Genomic DNA, 20,392 nt, shown 5'->3' with positions numbered 1-20,392 from the left:
ACTTAACAAGAAATGTCCCCGTGTGCTCAAACTGTGTGGACCTCATCCTCTGTTCGGTTATTTGACAGAGATGGTGGCTACATAAATCCAGAGACCCTCGGGGCAGACTGCTCTTTGGTTAGGGAGGGCTGCTTCTGAGATGGCTCTGGGTAAGGTGCCTTTTCCAGGTAAGAAGTGGTCCTCTCCTAGAGGCAGCCTCACTCCTGAGTCATTTTCCTTCCCTGCAGTGCTTTTGCAAGATACCCCAACGGAGTGGTCGTGCACTACTTCTGTTCCAAAGAGGTAAACCCGGCTGATACCTGAGCCCAGCGTGCCAAGGACTCAGCAGATGGGACAGCTCGGCTATCCAAGAGAGGGGAAGGAGCACTGGCCTTAGGAATCGGGGGCCACTGCCACCACCAGGTGTCTCCCATTTGGACACTACTGGCCGCCTTGTGCCCGGGAACATCTCTGAATTAATCAGACTCATGGTCTGGCGTTGCCAGCTTTTTAATAGAAAAAGATTAGTTACACCTTCTATACCATTATGTTGCAGGCAATTCTAGAGAATTTAATACGTGGTTGGACAGGAGGAGGTGGGGCAGGCCACCGTCTCGCCTTGCATACCAGTCACCTAATAAGGAAACTGTCTGAAGTGTTTGTAACCCCGGGGCTGTTTCTTCAGTGTTTTCTATTAAGAAACCTGCAGGACTTTCCAGAGCCCTCAGCATGGCCGAGTCCTGGGAGAGGAGAGCAGTGCTAGAGCTGCTCTCACTGCAGAGGCCTCGTGCCCTTGGCGATGACAGTCACTGCCCCATAGTTGCAGTCCCTGTGTCCCCCAGTGGTCTCCCCACTCGTCTCTTTATTTTCAGTCTCCTTTTCTTTCTCACTATTTATTTTCTTCCCTTATCTCGCCCCTCACTGCTCCACCTAGGCTTTCTCTCCCATTTTCCTGACACTGGGAATAACTAATATTTTAAGTAAGGTAAAGTGAGAAGCAAGAGGAAGCCTCAGTCCTAAGAATACGTTGATAATTGGTTGTCAGGTGTGTTGTAAATAGATCTTCCTCGGACTGTAAGCCCTATGCCTGGGAGCTTAGGAGAACGTCCCTCTCTGTCCCCTCGGGGCCGAGTGTGAGGGAGCCCTGAGGATGGACTGCACTGGGTGTACGACCTCTCAGGCAGACATCCACAGAGGCTCCTGCTCTGGTTCACCCAGCAGCCGCCCAGGGCAGGCTGGTTCATCTCTGTGAGCAGAGTGCTTCGTGCTGTGGCGCCTTTCTCTTTGCAGCCATGTTACCCACTACCTTACGGCTTAGACTGGCCGTGCTTCTCCAGTCTCTGGGCAGGAGTTGGACGATTGTGCTGGGTGGATCTCTGCAACACACGGGGAATGATCAGATCAGGAGCTGACAGTGACGTGATGACGTGCTTGTGAGGTGCTTGGGGACAGCCGGGGGTGTGGCAGGAGCAGCACTGGGTTGATGAAATAACTCACTGCCAAGTCTGTTGAGCATTTGTGTGTGTGGGGACCCTGCCTCCCACAGGGCACTGGAGGTGCACAGGAGTGTCTAGCACTGCAGGCTGAGGATACATGAGAGAGTGGCCCTGCATCCTGTCCTCCCTGGGGTTTTGCAGGCTCGCCATCCTGTTGCCCCAGTGTCTTTAATGGTAGTGAGTGAGGGTGGGTGACGGTGCCCAACACTGACACTGCTTTAGTGGCCTGTCCTTGACATGCCATGATTTTTTAAAACTGCAGCACCGTGCTGTTTCGGGCCTGTGTTATAGACTAGGCTCCTCCCAGGCACGCTCACTGTGGAGGGTCTGTGAGTGCCGTCAGCATCACTCGCAGAGATCAGGATTCTGCTCAGCTTTGGAGGGCGAGGAGTCCTTCACAAGAGCCACGTCCCAACCGGCCACACCCCCCACAAGAAGCAGTGCTGCCCTGGGCGTCCTTTGCACAACCAGCTCCGACAAGCCTCCTCTGGGAGCAGCAGTACAATCGTCAGGCCAGCCCTCCGCTGTGCAGCAGAAACTCGCCCCGCCATGCGAACCCTCCCTCCTGGCCTGCTGTGTTTGTATCTTCCATTCCCACTACCTGTGTGGCACATGTGTCTGAAGCAATAGAATGAAGTATATGTTTTTTCTTCCTTCTGGAATATGTAAATGACCCAATTTTTCCAAACTCCATTCTTCCTTCCCTAGCCTCTCTCTGCCCTTGGAGGAGGGGTGGAGAAGGCTGGAAATGAAAGCTCTGTAATGAGGACTGATGAGGATCTCTCATAATAAACATCATGATGTAAGAAACCAAGCCTGTTTGGGTCTCTTTTTTCCCCCTTCCTTTGGAATTTGATGAAAATAACGAGAGGATAATATTTTAGCAGAGAATTGAGAGGAACAAGCCAATTAGTGACTAAGAAAAAAAAAATCACTGTAACACTTCTGTCACGTGTGTCTCGATCTGTGCACCCAGCACAGCTGATGCGGCTGGTGGCTGCTGTATTGACAGCACAGATATAGAGCATTTCTAGCATCACCAAGTTCTTCTGGGCCACTGGAATGCTAGTTAATCCCAGTTGTTTCCCCCTTCACCTATTAGTTTCTCGTGCCTCTTCCTGCGGCTCATAGTGACTGGGAGGGTCATGGAATTGGTGGGCTTGAGGGACTCAGAAATGTTTGAGAAGTGGAGAAGTGCTGGTTCACTTCAGCCAGCTCCAAAAAGGCAATTTGGTGCTTCTGTGTCCCCACCTTGAGCCCCCACAGATCCCCCATCTGTGATCATCCTGAGTTTTCTCTGGGGTGAAAACGTCTGGAACTAAAGAGGTGTGACTGTATTGAGGCACAGGGCAGACAACTCCCAGGAGGGAGTGTGATACAGCCCAGAAAGCACTCAAGTCAGGAGCACTGGATGCCGGACTGGCTCTGCCCCCAGCCTGCTCCGTGTACCCCTCGGGCTCCTCTGGTGTGGATCCGTGGGTCCTATACACATTGTGCACAGAGATCACTAGGGGGGTTGGACTCAGGCATTTCTGAGACCACAGCACAGAATTCATGCTCCAAATTAAGCAGAAACAGGCAGTCACATCCCCTCTTGTTCTGGGAGTTACTGGTCTGAACTTGCCTACAGAGTTCATTTTGGAGTTGAATCACCTCTTTTTTGGATGTTGTTTTTTGTCTCCACCTTGGGCCTTGGGGAGGAGAGTGGTGATGACTAGCTCTTGGTTGAGGAACAGAAATTTATCTCCCAACAGCTCACTGCCCCAGACAGCCTTTCTTCTTCTGGAGACTGTGCCTGTCTCGGCCACCTAGATAGTCGTGGTCCACAGAAAAGGGGATGTCACATACTATCTGGAGCCTAAGGCTTATGATGGTTGAAAGAGAACTCTCTAGAACCTTTATCTTTAGGAGCTTAAGGACAGGCAGACCTGCTTTTTACCTGCCCTTATGGATACCACATGATCATATCCCTACCTCTGTACATGGACCATCCAGGGATTTCCACTCATCCAGGAAGAGGCCTGGGCAGAATCCACAGGGAGTCATGGGGCCATGAATTTCTTCAGGATATGGATGGGCCCTCCTCACCTTTGGTTCCCTGGCCTAGTGCAGGTCTGGCACACAGCAGGCTCCCAGTGTTTGGAGAGTCAGTGAGGGAGGGAGGCCACAAGAGATTAGAAACACCTTTGAGTCCAGATGAAACCAAACCACAGATTTCCGTGTTTCTGTTCAAGAGCCGTGGGGAAGGTGGGACTTGAAAGGCGGTTGGTTTTAGGCTTTTTGGATAGCTGGAGACGAGGCCCGTGATGCAGCACCTCCTGGCTGCTGTTCCCTGGGTCAGCTAAGTCAGCATCGTCTAGAAGGCTTGCTGGAAATATGAACACCTGGGTTTACCCACACTCACTAAATAAAGTCATGGGGGGGGGGGTGAGGCTCAGCTATTTTCCATAAGCAGCCCAATAATAACCGTGTGCTGGGTTTGGGAACCAGAGTGCCAGTTCCTCATCCTCTGGGAGAGGGACTGAAGTGCCTCCTGCCTGAGGAGATTGGGCTCCAGTCACTTCCTGGAGCACGTCAAACCCCACCTCCAGCCGCAAGGGGCCACCCAGCTCTGAGTCCATAGCAGAGCTGCCAGCTCCACCCTCCCCATCCCAGCACCACCTGCCAGACCTGAGCTAGCAGTGACTGTAGCCAAAGGAGGGCAGGGTGGCTCAGGAAAGCAGGCAGGGCTTCCTGCTGGAACTGGGCTGCTTGACCATGCTCTGGGTGCTCTGGCCAAGGTGGCTGGCAGGCAAGGGGCTGCCCGTCCTGGGGGCAGTGCTGCTGCTGAAGAAAGAGAAGAGGGGACCTCAGTGGAGGCAATGGCGGGTAAAGTACCTGATCTTCCCTGGGAGGTGTGGGTGGAGGAGGCCCGGGAGCACAGTCCCCTGTGAAAATGGGGGGACTGGGACCGGGGGGGGGGGGACCAGGGGAAACCCAGGATTGGGTTTCCATCTGGGCTGGGACCAATTTGCTCCAGCCAACCTGCTGGAGCTTAAATTAGAGCAGTTGGCCAAGACCTTGGCTTTTGAAAATAACTCCCTAATTAGGAATGGAGGTCATGTGACACTTGCAGCTGGTTGGTTTTGCCCAGAATGCCCTAGCCTGGCTGTAGAGTCCACCAGGGGAAAGGAATAAGACGCTCGCTGGGATTTTGAGGGGATTGCCTCACTCCCAGGAGGCTGAAATCTGCTGTGATCGCTCCTGAGCCCAAGCTGCGGTCTCCTTATCGACTCGTCAGACCAGTACGCGCTGGGTGACGTTGGTTTCCCTTCACCAGCCTGCCGCCTCCTAGGCAGTCTAGCCTTTGTCAGGGAGCCAGTGGGCGGGGTCTATCACAGCCTTCTCTTCCAATATTTAATCTCCTTCAGTACATTACTCCAGCTCTCCTTTGGCTCTCAAGCTACAGCAGCGGCACTGTAGTCTGAGGGGAGCTGCAAGTTTGTGGTGCATAATAACTGTAATTAGTAAAAATATGTAGCCATTTTTAAGCGCTTATGCCAGGCACTTTGTACAACTTCTCATTTAAAACTCACCATAAGGCCAGCCCCGTGGCTTAGCGGTTGAGTGCACGTGCTCTGCTGCTGGTGGCCTGGGTTCGGATCCCAGGCGCGCACCGATGCACCGCTTCTCCAGCCATGCTGAGGCCGTTTCCCACATACAGCAACTAGAAGGATGTGCAGCTATGACATACAACTATCTACTGGGGCTTTGGGGGGAAAAATAAACAAATAAATAAAAATTTAAAACTCACCATATCCTATGAGATTATCATCATAACCCCCGTTTTGTAGATGGGGAAACTGAAGCACAGGGAACTCAAGGAACTTGCCGGAGGCCATTCAGCTAGTCCATAGCGGAGCTTAGATCTGAACCCAGCCTGGTGGATTTTGGGATCCAGACTTGTGGAGCTTAGATCTGAACCCAGCCTGGTGGATTTTGGGATCCAGACTTGTCACCAACGTGCTGCACTCCCAATGCCTGGGCCCTGCCAAGGCCTCCCAGGTCCTTGGCACTGCGACATCAGTGACCCTGGGCCAGGCTGCTGCTCTATGATGGGACAAGGGACACCTGAGCTAGGCAGTGCTGCAGGGAGATTGGGCCTCACACCCAGCTTCCTGGATCTGAGTCCCGGAGTTCTGTTGTTTCAGTGGGAAACCCACCCATACTATGACCTCCAAGTGAAGGTGCTGAGGGCCAGAAACATCCGGGGTGCAGATCTGCGTGAGTGACCCTCAATTTCACCCTTCTCCCCTTCCTTTCCCTGGGGCCTCCCCAGAGCTCAGCAGAGGCTGGCCCCAAGTGTGTTGTTTATAGAGCTGGGCAGAGGGGCCTGTGCTGACTGTGGAGGGAGGCGTCAGGCCCCAGACCCGGGGCAGGCAGGCAGGGACTGGCGGGGAGCACTGTGCAGACCGTGGCCTCCTCCCTGAGTCTAGGAAGTGGAGCAGTGCCAGCCTGGGTGAGCCCCCTGTTGCCAGCAGTCAACGCCTGCTCTCCAGGAGCTTTCCATGCCAATGCTCACACTGGGAGGGGAGTTTATTGCCCGAATCAGGCTATTTCTGGGAATTACTCAATGGCCTGTGCTGCCAGGTGATTTTTTTCAACTAGCCGCTGTAGGATTTTTCCATTCAGTTGAATGGGAGGTCGAGGACATTGTCTCTCCCTCCATCCCCCCACCCCACGTCGGCAGCCTGCTCTGGGCAACCTCTTCAGCAATCAGAGCCAGAGGCTGAGGACCCCTCCCCTATTCCACCTGCAGTGTCCGAAGCGGACTGCTACGTACAACTGTGGCTGCCCACAGCATCCCCCAGCCCAGCCCAGACAAGGGTGGTGGCCAACTGCAGGGACCCCGAGTGGAACGAGACCTTCCACTACCGGATCCATGGCGCGGTGAAGGTGAGGGCCAGCAAGGGGCCAAGGTGGCTCAGGGAGAGTCTCCTCCAGGGTGCCCACCCTCCTGCCCTGCCTCAGCTCCCACCTCCTCCTGCCCTGTCCCCAGAACGTCCTGGAGCTCACCCTCTATGACAAGGATGTCCTGGGCAGCAACCGGCTCTCCCTGCTGCTGTTTGACCTGAGGAGCCTCAAGCCTGGCCAACCCCACAGACACACCTTCCTACTCAACCACCAGGTGAGCCACTCCGCCTGTGCCAACGAGCCGAACTCAAGGAGAGGATGCCCGGCACAGGACACTGAGGAGGGGGCTCCCGGTTAACACAGGCCAGGACTCTCCTCTGTCCTGCAGCGCTGACCCTGCGGAGGTTTCCCTCAAAGACTCCTTCCCTCTGTGAAACCAACATGTGAGCTCCTTGAGGGCAGAGCTCTTTGTCCCAGTCACTGCTGAATTCTCAGTGTCTAGAACAGCACCTAGCAGACAGTTTTAAATGGATGTAGATCTTTGTGGAGATGCCACTACCTGCCCTGTGCCCATGAGAAGGCACAAAAACAGTCTCCTCTTTCAGTCCCTGGAGCTAAGCAGGGCTGGGGCGCAGGGACAGTCTCTGAGGCTTTCAGAGCTCTTTGAAAACTCCCTTGCTCCTTCCATGTAGGATTCACAAGAGCTGCAGGTGGAATTTGTTCTGGAGAACAGGTGAGTCCTGGTGGAGCCTGTGTCTTCCCATTTACTCTGAGACTCATGAAGAGCTCCCAGCTGTCAGTCACCAGGTCCTGCGCTGGCCTGGCCTGAGAAGGAATGTCCTGGTCTTGGTCCCCATTTCAGTGTTGACCAACAGGCCCACCCCTGTCCCCCAGCACTGCCATGCTTGCAGACTCTTCCAGTTGCTTTGGTCACATTGTTGTAGTAACAGCCATCTGAAGGGGGCCAAATGTCCCATGAGCCCCTCATCCTTTGCAGCCAGGTGCCTGCGTCTGAAGTCATCACCAACGGGGTCCTGGTGGTAAGTAGGGAAGGCCGGCTTGGGGCTGTCCAGGGCCGGGGGGCAGCGAAGAGTCCATGATTCAGTCCATCACACCCACTTGCCTCTGAAGGACAGTCAAGCCCTCCTCAGAGGGCAGATGTGCTATGGAGGCATCTCCAGGGACTGAGGCAAGAAGCTGCCTCACGCCTGTGTGGACAGCCCAGAAACCAGCCTTTTTTTTTTTTTTTAATAATTTTTATTTATTTATTTTTTCCCCCAAAGCCCCAGTAGATAGTTGTATGTCATAGCTGCACATCCTTCTAGTTGCTGTATGTGGGACGCAGCCTCAGCATGGTCGGAGAAGCGGTGTGTCTGTGTGCGCCCGGGATCCAAACCGGTGCCGCCAGCAGCGGAATGTGCGCACTTAACCGCTAAGCCACGGGGCCAGCCCCTAGCCTTTCTACCTTGTGCACAGCACATTTCTTATTTGGGATGCTGGCTGCTGATACTGCTGAAGGAGCAACTATCAGGGCCCCTCACCTCCTCCCCCTTTCCCACCAGGGGCCACTTCCTCTGAATCCTGGGAGGGGGGCTGCTACAGAAGACCCTGCCCATAAGGCACAGGCCCTGGGAAGGTTGTTACCTGGACCCTGCCCTAGATACCCCTCCCTCCCTCCATCCCTCCCTCCTTTTGTCCTGGTTTGGGCCCTGTGCAGGGCCTGTGGACTGTCTGGCTTCCACAGGCCTCTGCTTTCCTCAGGCTCAGCCCTGTCTGAGGATACAGGGCACCCTCGGGAGAGATGGGACAGCCCCACATCGAAAGCATGGTGAGTCTGGTCAGTGACCTTGGGTCTTGCCTTCTCTCCTGGGGGGTTGGGGGCTGCTGATTTCAAGAAGAGGGGTCCGGGGCAGAAATTTCCTAATTTTTCACTGCTTAAAGCTGACCAAGGATGGAATGGATTGCCTCTGGAAGTAGGGGATTTCCTGCCTCTGGAAGTATTCAGGCATAGAGATTGTATCAGTCCAACTTCGGCTCTACAAAAACACCCACAAATCTCAGTGGCAGACAACGGGGAGCATTCATTTAGCTCACCCATCTGGTGGTCAGCTGCGGCTTGACTATCTAGGCTGAGCTTGGTGGGAGTGACCTGGCTCTGCTCCCTGTACCCCTCCTCCACCTCCTGTGACCAGCAGACTAGCCTGGGCCTGTTCTTCAGGCATCAGGAGAGGCACAAGAAGGCAAGCCGAAATGAGCAAGTGCTTTTCAAGCCTGTGGTCACATCATGACCCTAAATAACATTTTGTTAGCCAAAACAAGTTATAAGGCTGACCCTGAAGTTGGAGGGCAGGGAATATGGCTGGCCTCTTTAGTGGGAGGAACTGAAGTCACATGGCAAAGAGTGAGGATTCCAGGAGAAATGAAGAACTGGGGCCATCGATGCGGTCTGCAACAGAGGGCAGCCACTCAGGAAGGGGGTCCAGATGCGAGAGTGGAGGCTGTGTCACAGCTAAGGTTCCCTGGATGCTGAGAGTCTGAGTCTATGGGATAAGTCCCACCCAGGTAACACTGTGCACTTAGTATGAGCCAGGCACTGTGCAGAGCATTTTACAGGTGTTTTTTCATCCTCATTACAACCCCATAAAGTAGGTATGTACAATCACTATCCAATTTTAATTCATGAGACCCAGGCTCAAAGAAGAATCTTGATTAAGATCACACAGCCAGTAAGTGGCAGAGCCAGGACCAAATCCAGGTCTGTGACGCTCAGGGGCCATTGCTCTCTCCACCACAGATCCTATTGTTTCTGACTATGAGCAGTGCTTATCAATCTCAGTCCATAAACCACGGTGTGAAAGACGTATAACTTCCCTTGTTTTCTCTAATTCCTTCCCACCCCGGGGTCATGTCAAGTCTCCGGTCTCATTTAGTGCAAGGAGGGCACGGAGGGAGAGGGATTCCATTCGGGCCTCTGCTCCTGAGGCGTCTGCTGTCCTGGACTCTGGGTGTCTTGCTCCTAAGTTGTGTTTGGGGTCTGGGGCTCTTTTGTGAGGCTGTCTGGGGGACCCCTCATGGGAGTCACACACATCCATTTTTCTCTGGGGTCTTTCCTCCTCCCCAAAAAGTTGCTAGGAACACGGGGGTCCTGCTGCTCCTGGGTCCACAGGCCTGTCTCTCCACCTCCTCTGAGCCTGGCCTTACCTTCTAGCCTGGGCTGGCCCTCCCCAGCTTCTCCAAGCCCCCTATTCTCTCTGTGCCACTAACCTGCTTCCTTTTACCCCTCTGCAAACCCTCTCTGTTCTACCAAGGCCTTACACTCTTGAAACAAAGGCCAGACCAACTTGAGGCCTTGTTGTTTTCTCTCTGGCCACCAGCTTCCCCCAAGGTGATGAGCACAGAGCTTGAATGGGGGCAAGGGATGGGGGAACTACCAATCGAAAACTAATAATTAATGTAATAATTAATATATGATAATTACTATATTAAAGTTTTTATAGAATTATATTTTATAGACAATATAATAATATCAAAATCATCAGCCCCATAAGCCACGGGCAGGAGGCCTCTCCCTCCCTGCCTTTCCCCCTTCGCACCCTCCCCAGGTTCCCAGTTCCCAGGGCAGGTTGTAGGACCCCAAGTGTCCTTCATGATGACTTTGCTGTGAGTCATAGTGCCAGAGAGGACACAGGGTGGTGAGTTGGCATTTCCAAGGGGAAAGGAAGGGGAGGTACTGCACGGGGTGCCACCATCATGAACCAGTCCCCCCACCCCCGGCTCTCACCCCCTCACCTGGGCATTCACCTGAGTCCTCTGCTTTCAGACTCTTGGCAGATTCGGCTTGCAGTGCCCGGGGCCTACGAGAAGCCACAGCTCCTGCCCCTGCAGCCTCCCCTGGAGGCAGGTCTCCCAGCCACCTTTACCTTCCACGTGAACTCAGTGCTCAGCTCCAGGCTGAATGTGGAGCTGCAGGAGAAGCTTGCAGTCCTGCAGGTGAGTGAGCCCGGGACTGGGAATGGCGGATGATACAATCAGTCCAGCCTACAGGAGTGCTCCAGGGCTGCCGTGGAGGCACATTTTCCTCCACTCTGGAGGGTTCCTTGGGTATTTTCTTTGCAGAGCAGCCCGAGTGCTGAGCTGGAGGCCCAGAGCAGCAAGCTGGGCGAGGGGGACATCCTGCTCTCCTCTCTGGCCCTAGGCCAGGAGGAACAGCGTTTCGTGGCCCTGGGGGAGGTAAGGCTCTGTCTGGGTGCCTGAGGGACCCTGCCTACTTTGTGACCACCAAAAAAGGTCTGGGGGAGCGGCCCAAGAGGGGTCAACATCAAGCCAGCTGTAGCTCAGCCATGGTGTCCACATCTGGGCCAGTTACCGGGACAACGGGGCCTGTGCGCAGGTGGGAGAATCCCGCTCAGTGTGCTCAGGGAAGGTGTTGTTGTCTCTTTCAGGGCCAGGAGGTGGCTCTGAGTGTGAAGGCAGAAATGAGGTGAGGAAGGCTGACTTCAGGAGGACGGCCCTTGGGCTGGGCTGCAAGTGTGAGGGCTCCTCTGCCTACTCAGCTCAGCTGGGGCGGTGGGGACGTGTCTGGTTCTGGTGGGATCTTTCTGAGGGGTTCCGTGGAGTGTGGGTCTGCTCCTGTGAAAAATGGGCTTGGCGGAGGCTCTCCTCCACTGAACAGTCACCCAGCACCCCACCCCCATCCCACCGGAGGCAGCTCTGGGGACCTTGACCTGCGCCTTGGCTTTGACCTCTGTGACGGGGAACGGGAGTTTCTGGACAAGAGGAAGCAGATCGTGTCCAAGGCCCTGCAGCAGGTGCTGGGACTGAGCCAGGCTCCCGATAGTGGCCAGGTATGCAACGGAGGAGCTGCTGGGACAGATCCAGCCTCTTCCCTGGAGAGGACTGTGTGGCTAAGATGTGACAGGAAGCCTTGAGGAAGAGTGAGGAGCAGAGGAGGAAGGGGGCAGGCCTGTTCACCTGAGCTGATGGGCACAATCGGGAGAATCAGGCCCCCATATGTAGAGAGCCCTGGCCAAGCGTGGTCTATCAGTCTGCTCGGGCTGCCGTAACAGAACACCACAGGGTTGGCTTAAACAACAGACATTTATTTTCTCACCTGGAGGCTGGAAGTTCAAGATCAAGGTGCCATCAGGGTTGGTTCCTGGTGAGGCCTCTCTTCCTGACTTGGAGATGGCCTCCTCCTTGCCATGTCCTCACTTGGCCTTTCCTCTGTGTGTGCAGAGGTGGGGGGATCTCTCTATTCCTCTTCTTACAAGGATACCAGTCCTGTAGGATTAAGGCCTTACCCTTACGACCTCACATAACCAAAATACCTCCTTATAGGCCCTTTCTCCACATACAGTCATATTTGGGCTTCACTATGTGAATTTGAGGGGGGACACAATTCAGTCCATAACAGTAGACAAAGGGATTTGGAAGTAGAGGGTCCACAGGAGCCTGTGACTGGGAGCCAGGAGGAAAGGCAGGGCTGATGGAGAAAGCTGTGGTAAATCAGGAACAAGTTAGTTGGTGGCTTCTTCCTGGCTGCACGTGTCCTCAGGAGACAGAGGCTGTGCCCAGTGCTGACAAGCTGAGCAAGCCTAGATTGTTTGTTTGGTAATGCCTGCTCTGTGCCAGACCTCCACTCTGCAGGTGGAGGGTAAAGAGGGCACAGACCCTGCCTACAGGGAGCTCCGTCTCCTCCAGTGCTCTGAAGGGACGGTGCCCTGACTGGGCAGTGGCCAGGGAGGATTTTTTTCAAGACAGAGGAAAGGAGGATAGGGAAAGGAAGCAAAAGTCTGGAGTAGGACGAGCCAAACCTTTGTGGAAAAGCTGAGCAGCCAAAAAGCTTCTAGTCTGATCCCACCAGGCACTTCTGTTCCTGAAGAGAGGTCTGGGCACCTCTCATGTCTGGGCAGGTCCAGGCTGCTTGGTGGTCTTTGTCACTTTAGCTTGGTGGCTCTCAATGGGGGACAATTTCACCGCCCCCTCCCACCCAGGGGACGCTTCTCAATGTTCAGAGACATGTTTTATTGTCACGAGTGGGGGAGGGGAAGAGGGAGAGTGATGCTACTGACATCTACCGGGTAAAGGCCAGGGATGCTGCCAAACATCCTACAACATACAGGACAGCTCTTCACAACAAAGAATTACCTGGTCCAAAATATTCAACAGTGCCGAGATTGAGAAACCCTGCTTTAGCTGTTTTGGGTAAATCCAATATGCCTTCCAGGTACATACTTTCCTGGTATAATGGTTAAGAGCCTTCTCGGGAGCTATACTGCTTCGGTTTGATAGCCCATCGCTTACTAACTATGCAGTTATGGACACATTATCTAACCTTCCTGGGCTTCAGTTTCCTCATCTGTAAAATGGGGATCTCATTGTGTTGCTGTGAGGATTCAATGAGATAATACGTGTAAGGCTCTTAGATCAATGTCTGACATTACAAGCAATAATAGATAAACAGCAGTGGTGGTAGATGTTATGATTATTATGTGTCCAGGTGCCTGTGGTGGCTGTGTTGGGTTCGGGAGGTGGAACCCGAGCCATGTCTTCCCTGTATGGCAGCCTGGCGGGGCTGCAGGAGCTCGGCCTCCTGGACACTGTGACCTACCTGAGCGGGGTCTCTGGGTCCACCTGGTAAGTCAGGTGGGGGCAGGGTACAGAGTAAAAGAGAGCCCTGATGGGGCAGGGGTGTGACCTGGTGATCTGGTGGAGTCCCTCCACCACCCTCTGGTGGAGGGTGTGCTGGGATCCTGCCTCCAAGGGGGTTAGGAGGGGCAGGAAGCGACTGAGTCTCCAGGGCCCTCCTGAGGGGGTCGTGCAGGGCAGCAGGTGCCAGTGATGAGGGAGGAGGGGTCACTCACAAACACCTGCATCCCTCTCTCCCCTTGCTGTGCTCCCCTGCCCCTAATTCCCTCCATGCCCAGGTGCATCTCCACACTGTACAAGGACCCAGCCTGGTCTCAGGTGGCCTTGCAGGGCCCCATTGAGCATGCCCAGGCTCGGGTCTGCAGCAGCAAGATGGGGGCAATGTCCACGGAGCGCCTACAATACTATGTCCAGGAACTGGGGATCCGGGAAAGCAGTGGCCACAGCGTTTCCCTCATCGACCTCTGGGGCCTTCTTGTTGAATATTTCCTGTACCAGGCGGTAAGACCAGATAGTAAATAAACTTCGTGCCTTTCCACCCCTGCCCCACCAGCACTTAGTTCTGCCTTAGCCGCTAGGCTAAGATCTGAGATTTGCAGAACTTTCCTTTAGGTCTGAGCTCCCTGGGGGCACAGGGTGAGATCCCTCGGTGGGCTGACACGCCTTCATCTTTCCTGGCTCCTAACCTCTTCGGGGAGAGGCAGGGGGAGGGAGGGAGAGGGAGGGGCAGGGAAGGGGAAGGAGGGAGGAGGCCGGTCTGCAGTTCTCAGGTCTGTCTGCATATTAGAATCACCTGTACTGCTTTCCAAACACACCCATGCCTGGGCCCCACTTCCAGAGATACTGATTTTGATTGGTCTGGGGCAGAGCCCTAGTACGGGTGTATTTTGAAAACGTCGCAAGTGATTCCAACCTGCGGGTGAGACAGAACACACTCCAGCCCGTTGGCCTCGCGGCCATGACTCATACCATCTGGTGGTTGTTCCTAGAACTGCAGGCCCAGCATGAGCAGGGAGATGAGAAGATTTAGAGCTGAGTGAGGTTCTCAGCCCTGCGGGCCTGGTTCACTGTGTGTGACTAAAAGTTGTGGATGTATATCACAAGTGATATCTCATTTCTAATAAAAGAATCCATGTTTTCTAGTGATTTACTTTTTAAAGAAAGTAGACTGGATTTTCAGTTATTCCTTTAAAAATATTCTGATATGCTTTCTTGAACGGGAAAGAAGTGGGGAGGGTGGTCCCAATGCTCCTAGAATTGCACAAAACCCACAGTGGCCTTACCTCCGCTGCAGCCTACAGCCCGTCCATTAGAGAGCTGTCTCTAGAGCACCGGCCTTGGCAACCACAGTCTTTTGTTGTCATGCCACACCCCGCAGGGTGCCGGACCTCAGGTCAAGGAAACTCCCAAAAGGCCAAGCGGCCTCCCTTCTTTCCTGCCCAGGAAAACCCTGCCAAGCTGTCTGACCAGCAGGCGGCAGTCAACCAGGGCCAGAATCCTTACCCCATCTACGCCAGCGTCAATGTCCGCACCAACATCAGCGGGGAAGACTTTGCAGGTGCCGGGTGTGGGGACCTAGGAAGCAGGTGGAGGCCATGGTTGGCAGGAGGGTGTAAGAGGCCAGGCTATCAGGCTACAGATGACCGCCTTAGAGCACAAAGGGGTTGCTGCCTCCTGCTCTTAGCAAGGCAAAGATTCCTGCTCAGGACAGGGGCCAGGGGGACCCTGGGGTCCTGGTGGGAAGCCCCTGGTGACATTCCCTTCACTCTTGGCCCCCAGAGTGGTGCGAGTTCACTCCCTACGAGGTCGGCTTCCCCAAGTATGGGGCGTATGTTCCCACGGAGCTCTTCGGATCAGAGTTCTTCATGGGGCGCCTACTGCAGCTTCGGCCTGAGCCCCGGATCTGCTATCTGCAGGGTGAGTCTAGGCTGGAAGGCCGGGGATGGGGCAGGCACTGGGCCAGGCCCTGATATGGGGTGGAGGAGTTGTGAGGGCGCTGGCCTCGCCTTTCTCCTTAGGTGTATGGGGCAGCGCCTTTGCAGCCAGCCTGGATGAGATCTTCCTGAAGACTGCTGGCTCGGGCCTCGGCTTCCTAGATGGGCACAGAGGCAGTGTGAACATCACAGGTGCGGGTAGAGACCCTGATGCCCCCCTGCCCCATACCTCTTCCCAGCTATAGAACCCTGGCAGCAGCATGAAGAAAGAGGGAGGGGACAGTGAGGGACTTGGCTGTCCCTTGGGTTCAGGGAAGTCCTGAGGAAATGATGTCTAGCTTAGGGTCTCCAGACACCCAGAGGTCGGCAGAGGCAGTGTGGGGTGGGGGTGGGAGGCTGGGGGAAGACCCACATCAGAAAACCCAGTGGGAGTGGGAGTGCTCTTTGATAAGGCTATGCCTTTGAGTTCTCTGCTTTGGGCTCCAGTTAGGTCAACTTAGCCCAGAACCACAGAGTATCTGGTTGATACTCTGTCCACACCCCTCAGGGCTCTCTTCGTCCTGCTCCTCAAATGGCCTATGAACTCCCTGCTGCGTAGACTACCTCTCCCACATTTCTCCCCTGGATAACTTTTGCTTGGCTCTTAAGTTTCAGCTCAGACATCATTCTGTCAGAGGTCTTCTCTGTTCCATTCCTTCCCCCCAGACTGATCAAGAGTCTGACCACCAAGATCCCATAGAACCCTGTGCACACCCCATTGTTGTCCTTACCTCGGGGCATTGTTACGATTTATTCTCTCTTTATGTGACTCTCCCCTAAGTAGGCATGAGCCCTGGAGGCCCAGGGCCGAGCCCTAGTCGCTTTTGCATCCCTCATGCCCAGCACAGAGCCCGGCACATGTAACTACTTAGTAGGTGTTTGATGGATGAAATTCTGATTGGAAGTTGTACATACAACTTTATTTTCAAAAGGGTGGGAACTAAATTATTATTTAATAAGTGCAGTGTCATAGGCAACTTTCAAAACATGAGAAACATGAAAGAAAAACTCATTTAAAAGGGGTTCTGGGGGAGCCAGCCCCGTCGCTTAGCGGTTAAGCGCACGTGCTCCGCTACTGGCGGCTCAGTTTCGGATCCCAGGTGCGCACTAACGCACTGCTTCTCTGGCCATGCTGAGGCAGCGTCCCACATACAGCAACTAGAAGGATGTGCAGCTATGACATACAACTATCTACTGGGGCTTTGGGGAGAAAAAGGGAAAAAAAGGAGGAGTATTGGCAATAGATGTTAGCTCAGGGCCAGTCTTCCTCAACAAAAAGAGGAGGATTGGCATGGATGTTAGCTCAGAGCTGATCTTCCTCACCTAAAAAAAATAAAAATAAAAATAACACTAAAAGGGGTTCTGGGAAGCAATGGTCAGAGGCCTGGGAGGCGGGTTGGGGGAGGAAATGGAGGGGGCTCCTCTGAGCCACAAGGGCCGCTGGACCAAAGAGGGCACCACTTCCCACTGCATTCCACCCTCCCACCCCCAACTAGATGACTGCCACAGGCTCCAGCTGCACGACCCCACGCGGCTGCGGACTAGGCTCTTCACCCCCCAGGGGCCCTTCTCCAGGGCTGTGCTGGACATATTCACCTCCCGCTTCACTTCCGCCGAGAACTTGAACTTCACGCGGGGCCTCTGCCTGCACAAGGACTATGTAGCCAGCAGGGAGTTCGTGGCCTGGAAAGGTGGGTACTGCTCTGGGTGGGGACCCCGCTGCTCCTGTGCTTCTGGCTCTCTGCGGCCAGTGCCGCCTTTTGACCCAGTGGTTGGGATCTGGGCTCCTGCTGTCCAGGGGCTGACGGGGGAGGGACTGTGATGACAGGCAGGTGGAAGGCTGGGGTGGGAGACCCTGTGGCTGTCAGAGAGAGGGGGAGAAGGAGAGATCTCTACAGAGAGGGGCATTCCCAATGCGAAGAGAAGAGGGTCGCTACGAAGATCAAGCACTTGTCTCCGTGCAGACATGCACCCGGACGCCTTCCCCAACCGTCTCACCCCCATGCGGGACTGCCTGTGCCTGGTGGACGGAGGCTTTGCCATCAACTCTCCTTTCCCGCTGAGCCTGCTGCCGCAGAGAGCGGTGGACCTCATTCTGTCCTTTGACTACTCGCTGGAGGCCCCTTTTGAGGTTAGGTGTGGGGGTTGGGGGCAGCCCCTGAGGTGAGTGGAGGGGGTCAGGTTTCTGTTGAGGGGGACTGGCTCCGGGTTTGGGGCTTGTCCTTCAGGGAAGTCCTGGGTTCTAATCTGTGGGTGGGGCACCTTGTGCACAGTTAGCAGCTCTGGTCTCCCCCACTTGGCAGGGGGGATTGCTGAGGTTATGGGTGGGAGTGGGAGTTGTTGGGAGAGGAGGCCAAGAGAAGACCCCTGTCCTGGACCCTGCCCATTCCTGATAGGATTCCTTGCTCCCTTCTGGATCTGGGTCTGGGTCTGCTGTCTCTTTATTACTATGGTAACAACAGAGCCATCAGGGTCCCTCAGGGAATCTCTAGCAGCGGCTCCCTCAAACCCTCTGGGGTGGTGGACAGGTTCTACTCTCCAGATGTGGGTTCTGGTCCTGCTGCTGGGCCAGCCCTTCCCTCTTTGGCTTCTTCCTCCTTCTCCTCCTCCTCCTGGGTCTGATGAGAGCCTTAGACAATGGAAGAGCCTCTCTCCAACGTGACCTTCTGTAATCACTCGGTCTCAACCCTGTGAAAAAGAAACCAACCCTCTAACAGGGAGCAGGGAGGCGTCAGGGAAGGGAGGCAGTAGGTAGTTATGGGAGGAATGGCAGTGGGAATGCAGGTGATACAGGTACTTCCTGTTGATAATTGTTAATCTGTTGTTAAACAACAACCCCGCTAGAGAGTTAGTCTCATTTTTATTTTACAAATAAGGAAACTGGCTCAGAAAGGTGATGTTACCTGCCTCAAGTCGCTCAGCTAGTAGGAGGCAGAGCTGGCATTGAAACCTGGGCCTGTGTGAGTCCAGGTAGAGGCAGGGTCAGATCTTGCCTCCCTGCCCAGGTCTTACAGATGACAGAGAAGTACTGCCTGGACCGGGGCATCCCTTTCCCCAGGATCGAGGTGCTCCCTGAGGACTTGGAGGACCCCCGTGAGTGCTATCTGTTTGCTGAGGCTGAGAACACCTGCTCGCCCATTGTGCTGCACTTTCCCCTTGTCAACCGTACCTTCCGCACACACCTGGCCCCAGGTGAGGGGAAGCCCTGGGCCTGGGGTCTGGCCCACAGAGCCCTAGGGTGGTGATGGGGTGCTGTTCTGAGAGTGGACCCCATCAATGTACCAAAGCATGCCTCTTGGAGGGCCCGAGCTGGCCACTGCACCCTCTGCTCCCTGGGCTTTAGGGTTTGCACTGGCCCAGCTCCTCCTGATGGACAAGAGAGCTGAGATACGGGCACAAAGAGGACCCACTTGGAACCAGCTAGATGTCTTGGGGCAAGGGAGGCTTCTGGGTTGGCAGCTCCCAGCTGGTTCTACAGAGTTCCCCAGCCTGGCCTCTCCTCCACATCCCATCCACAGGTGTGGAGCGACAAACAGCTGAGGAGAAGGCCGGTGGGGACTTTGTCATCAACGGGCCAGACACCCCCTATGGCATGATGAATTTCACCTATGAGCCCAACGAGTTTGATCGGCTGGTGGCCCTGAGTCGATACAATGTTCTGAACAACGCGGAGACTGTGAGGCATGCCCTCCAGCTGGCTCTGGACCGGCGGCAGGCTGGGGACAGGGCTGGAGGCTGACCCAGGCTGGAGTGGACTATGACAGAGAGGAGGGACCGTGGGGCTCCAGGCCAGGGCTTGATAGGAGGAGGAGTGGTGGACTCCGGGGGCTTCTGCTTCCCATTTCGCAGGGACCTGCCTTGAGGACCCCAGGCCCCAGAAAGCTGCAGAATTGCAGCTTGGGGCAGAGTCCTTCTTGTCTGCATCTCTGGGAGATGGGCAGTGTGTGTCTCTAGAGGCAAGCTTGGGGATGTAGGGCAGAGTGGGCAGTGCTCATTTCACACTGGAGTGTGTAGAGGGAATCGGGCAGCCGTTGAGCCTCAGGGCCCACCCCAAACACAGAAGGACCTCAGGGGGCCTGGGTCTCAGACCCTCACTGGAACGGGAGCTGTGAGAGCTGAGGTGCAGTTTACTCTCCTTAAATTGAGACCAAAAGCAAAGATGCATCCATCCCATCCACACTACCTGCAAATGGCACTTCCTGCAAGCGCAACTCCCTTCTCCCCACCCACCCTCCCTCCCCCACTCCTGAATGCAGAGCTAAGTGCTGTCCAGAATAAAGGGGGACCTCCTGGGTTGCCAGTCTGGGTCTCTAACTCCATCGTCCTGCTGCTAAGTGCTTTTGGCCTTCTGGCCTCCCCTGGCCCTCCTCACCGCTCACCACCCTTCTCTGCTCAGCCTCCTGAAGGCTGTGGAATGATGGCCCGACTTGGCCTTGGCCGAGCTCCAGCTGGTGGGTGTGCACATCGTCTCCCTGCTAATTACCATGCTTTCTCTTTAAACTTGGGAGGCGTCAGGGAAGGGAGGCAGTGGCCTGCCAAAGGCACATTCTCTTGTCCTGTGTACAGCCTCCACCTCATGCAAATAGTCTCGCCATTCCAGAAGCTAAACGGGTGTGTCTAGAGGGTGCATCTGTTTATCAGGGGACAGAGTGAAGGTCCGCCTGGTGTGAGGGGGTGTGTGTGCATATTCTTAGTGAGGGCAGGGCCCGGGAGCACCTGTCTGCTGGCCAGGGATAGATAGAGGGAGCCTGGCTGGGAACTTGGAGGCCTGGGTTCCTGCCTCTTTCACAGACGCATCTGAGATCTGGGCACTCCGTCTCTCTGTTTCTCATCTCTCCTGACCCACCTGGGACCCTCCAAACGTCTGGAGTCTCTCCAGCATGGCAGATTTTAGGTCTGTGCAGAGGGGATCCACTCTGGCCAGGGCTCACCAGGCCCCCTCCTCACCACTGTTGGCCTCTGCAGCCTCGTTCGCCTCACCCTCGCCCTGGCCCAGTGCTGAGCTGCCTGGGCCCTTGAACACTTGCTCCTACTGCCCCCTCCACCAGGAGTGCTCTCTTTGGTTGCCCCTGCCCCCGCCCCTCCACGGTACACACGCACAAGCATGCTCTCCAGGACCAAAGTCACTATTCCTCTTTCAATCAAGGACACCTGTGCAGAGATGCCTCGCCATCCTGACTCTGGGAAGAAGACCCTAGTTCTGTCTCCCAGCTGGGAGGAGGGCGGCTAGATCCCAGGCTGGGCCTGGCCTGGCCTGACCTGGGGCCCCTGGGCCTCCATCTGGACATGAGCAGTGAGGGCTGGGAGAGCCGGGCCTCAAAAGAGCCAGTGCTTTTGGCTGGCATGAGTGGGGGCCGCTTCGTTCTCTCCTGCCTCCTCACATTGCTGCCCATTGTAGGCCAC

At 55.1% G+C, this 20,392-nt stretch overlaps 2 protein-coding genes across 2 annotated transcripts in view; both read left to right on the top strand.

Annotated features, from left to right (window-relative positions):
• The window catches only part of VPS39 (VPS39 subunit of HOPS complex), a 41,652-nt gene extending 39,344 nt beyond the window's left edge, over positions 1-2,308 (top strand). The window contains exon 25 of the mRNA XM_058541340.1: positions 228-2,308. Within this exon, the coding sequence (XP_058397323.1) occupies positions 228-303 (76 nt within the window). The 3' untranslated portion in view covers positions 304-2,308. The remainder of the gene's footprint in view (positions 1-227) is intronic.
• Positions 2,309-4,219: 1,911 nt separating this feature from the next.
• PLA2G4F (phospholipase A2 group IVF) lies at positions 4,220-18,809 on the top strand. Its single transcript, XM_058540455.1, has 20 exons — positions 4,220-4,343; positions 5,666-5,738; positions 6,274-6,410; positions 6,514-6,642; positions 7,061-7,101; positions 7,366-7,408; positions 8,130-8,196; positions 10,189-10,358; positions 10,485-10,598; positions 10,811-10,848; positions 11,077-11,212; positions 12,868-13,004; positions 13,295-13,517; positions 14,460-14,574; positions 14,796-14,933; positions 15,035-15,142; positions 16,486-16,680; positions 16,954-17,120; positions 17,995-18,181; positions 18,508-18,809. Exons 1-20 carry the CDS (start codon positions 4,233-4,235, stop codon positions 18,726-18,728), a joined length of 2,550 nt encoding a protein of 849 aa, XP_058396438.1. The 5' UTR covers positions 4,220-4,232; the 3' UTR covers positions 18,729-18,809.
• The last annotated feature ends 1,583 nt before the right edge of the window (positions 18,810-20,392 follow it).

Source organism: Diceros bicornis, chromosome 5, assembly GCF_020826845.1.
Source record: "Diceros bicornis minor isolate mBicDic1 chromosome 5, mDicBic1.mat.cur, whole genome shotgun sequence".
Lineage (NCBI taxonomy): Eukaryota > Metazoa > Chordata > Mammalia > Perissodactyla > Rhinocerotidae > Diceros > Diceros bicornis.
Note: the sequence above shows the minus strand (reverse complement) of the source record. Positions and strands in the feature narration are given on the sequence as shown.

Excerpts from the sequence above, each read along its gene's own strand:
- PLA2G4F (XM_058540455.1), top strand. The coding sequence starts at position 4,233 with ATGCTCTGGGTGCTCTGGCCAAGGTGGCTGGCAGGCAAGGGGCTGCCC. Across the intron at positions 6,643-7,060 it reads CCTTCCTACTCAACCACCAG|GATTCACAAGAGCTGCAGGT; the intron begins GTGAGCCACTCC and ends CCTTCCATGTAG. Across the intron at positions 7,409-8,129 it reads TCACCAACGGGGTCCTGGTG|GCTCAGCCCTGTCTGAGGAT; the intron begins GTAAGTAGGGAA and ends TGCTTTCCTCAG.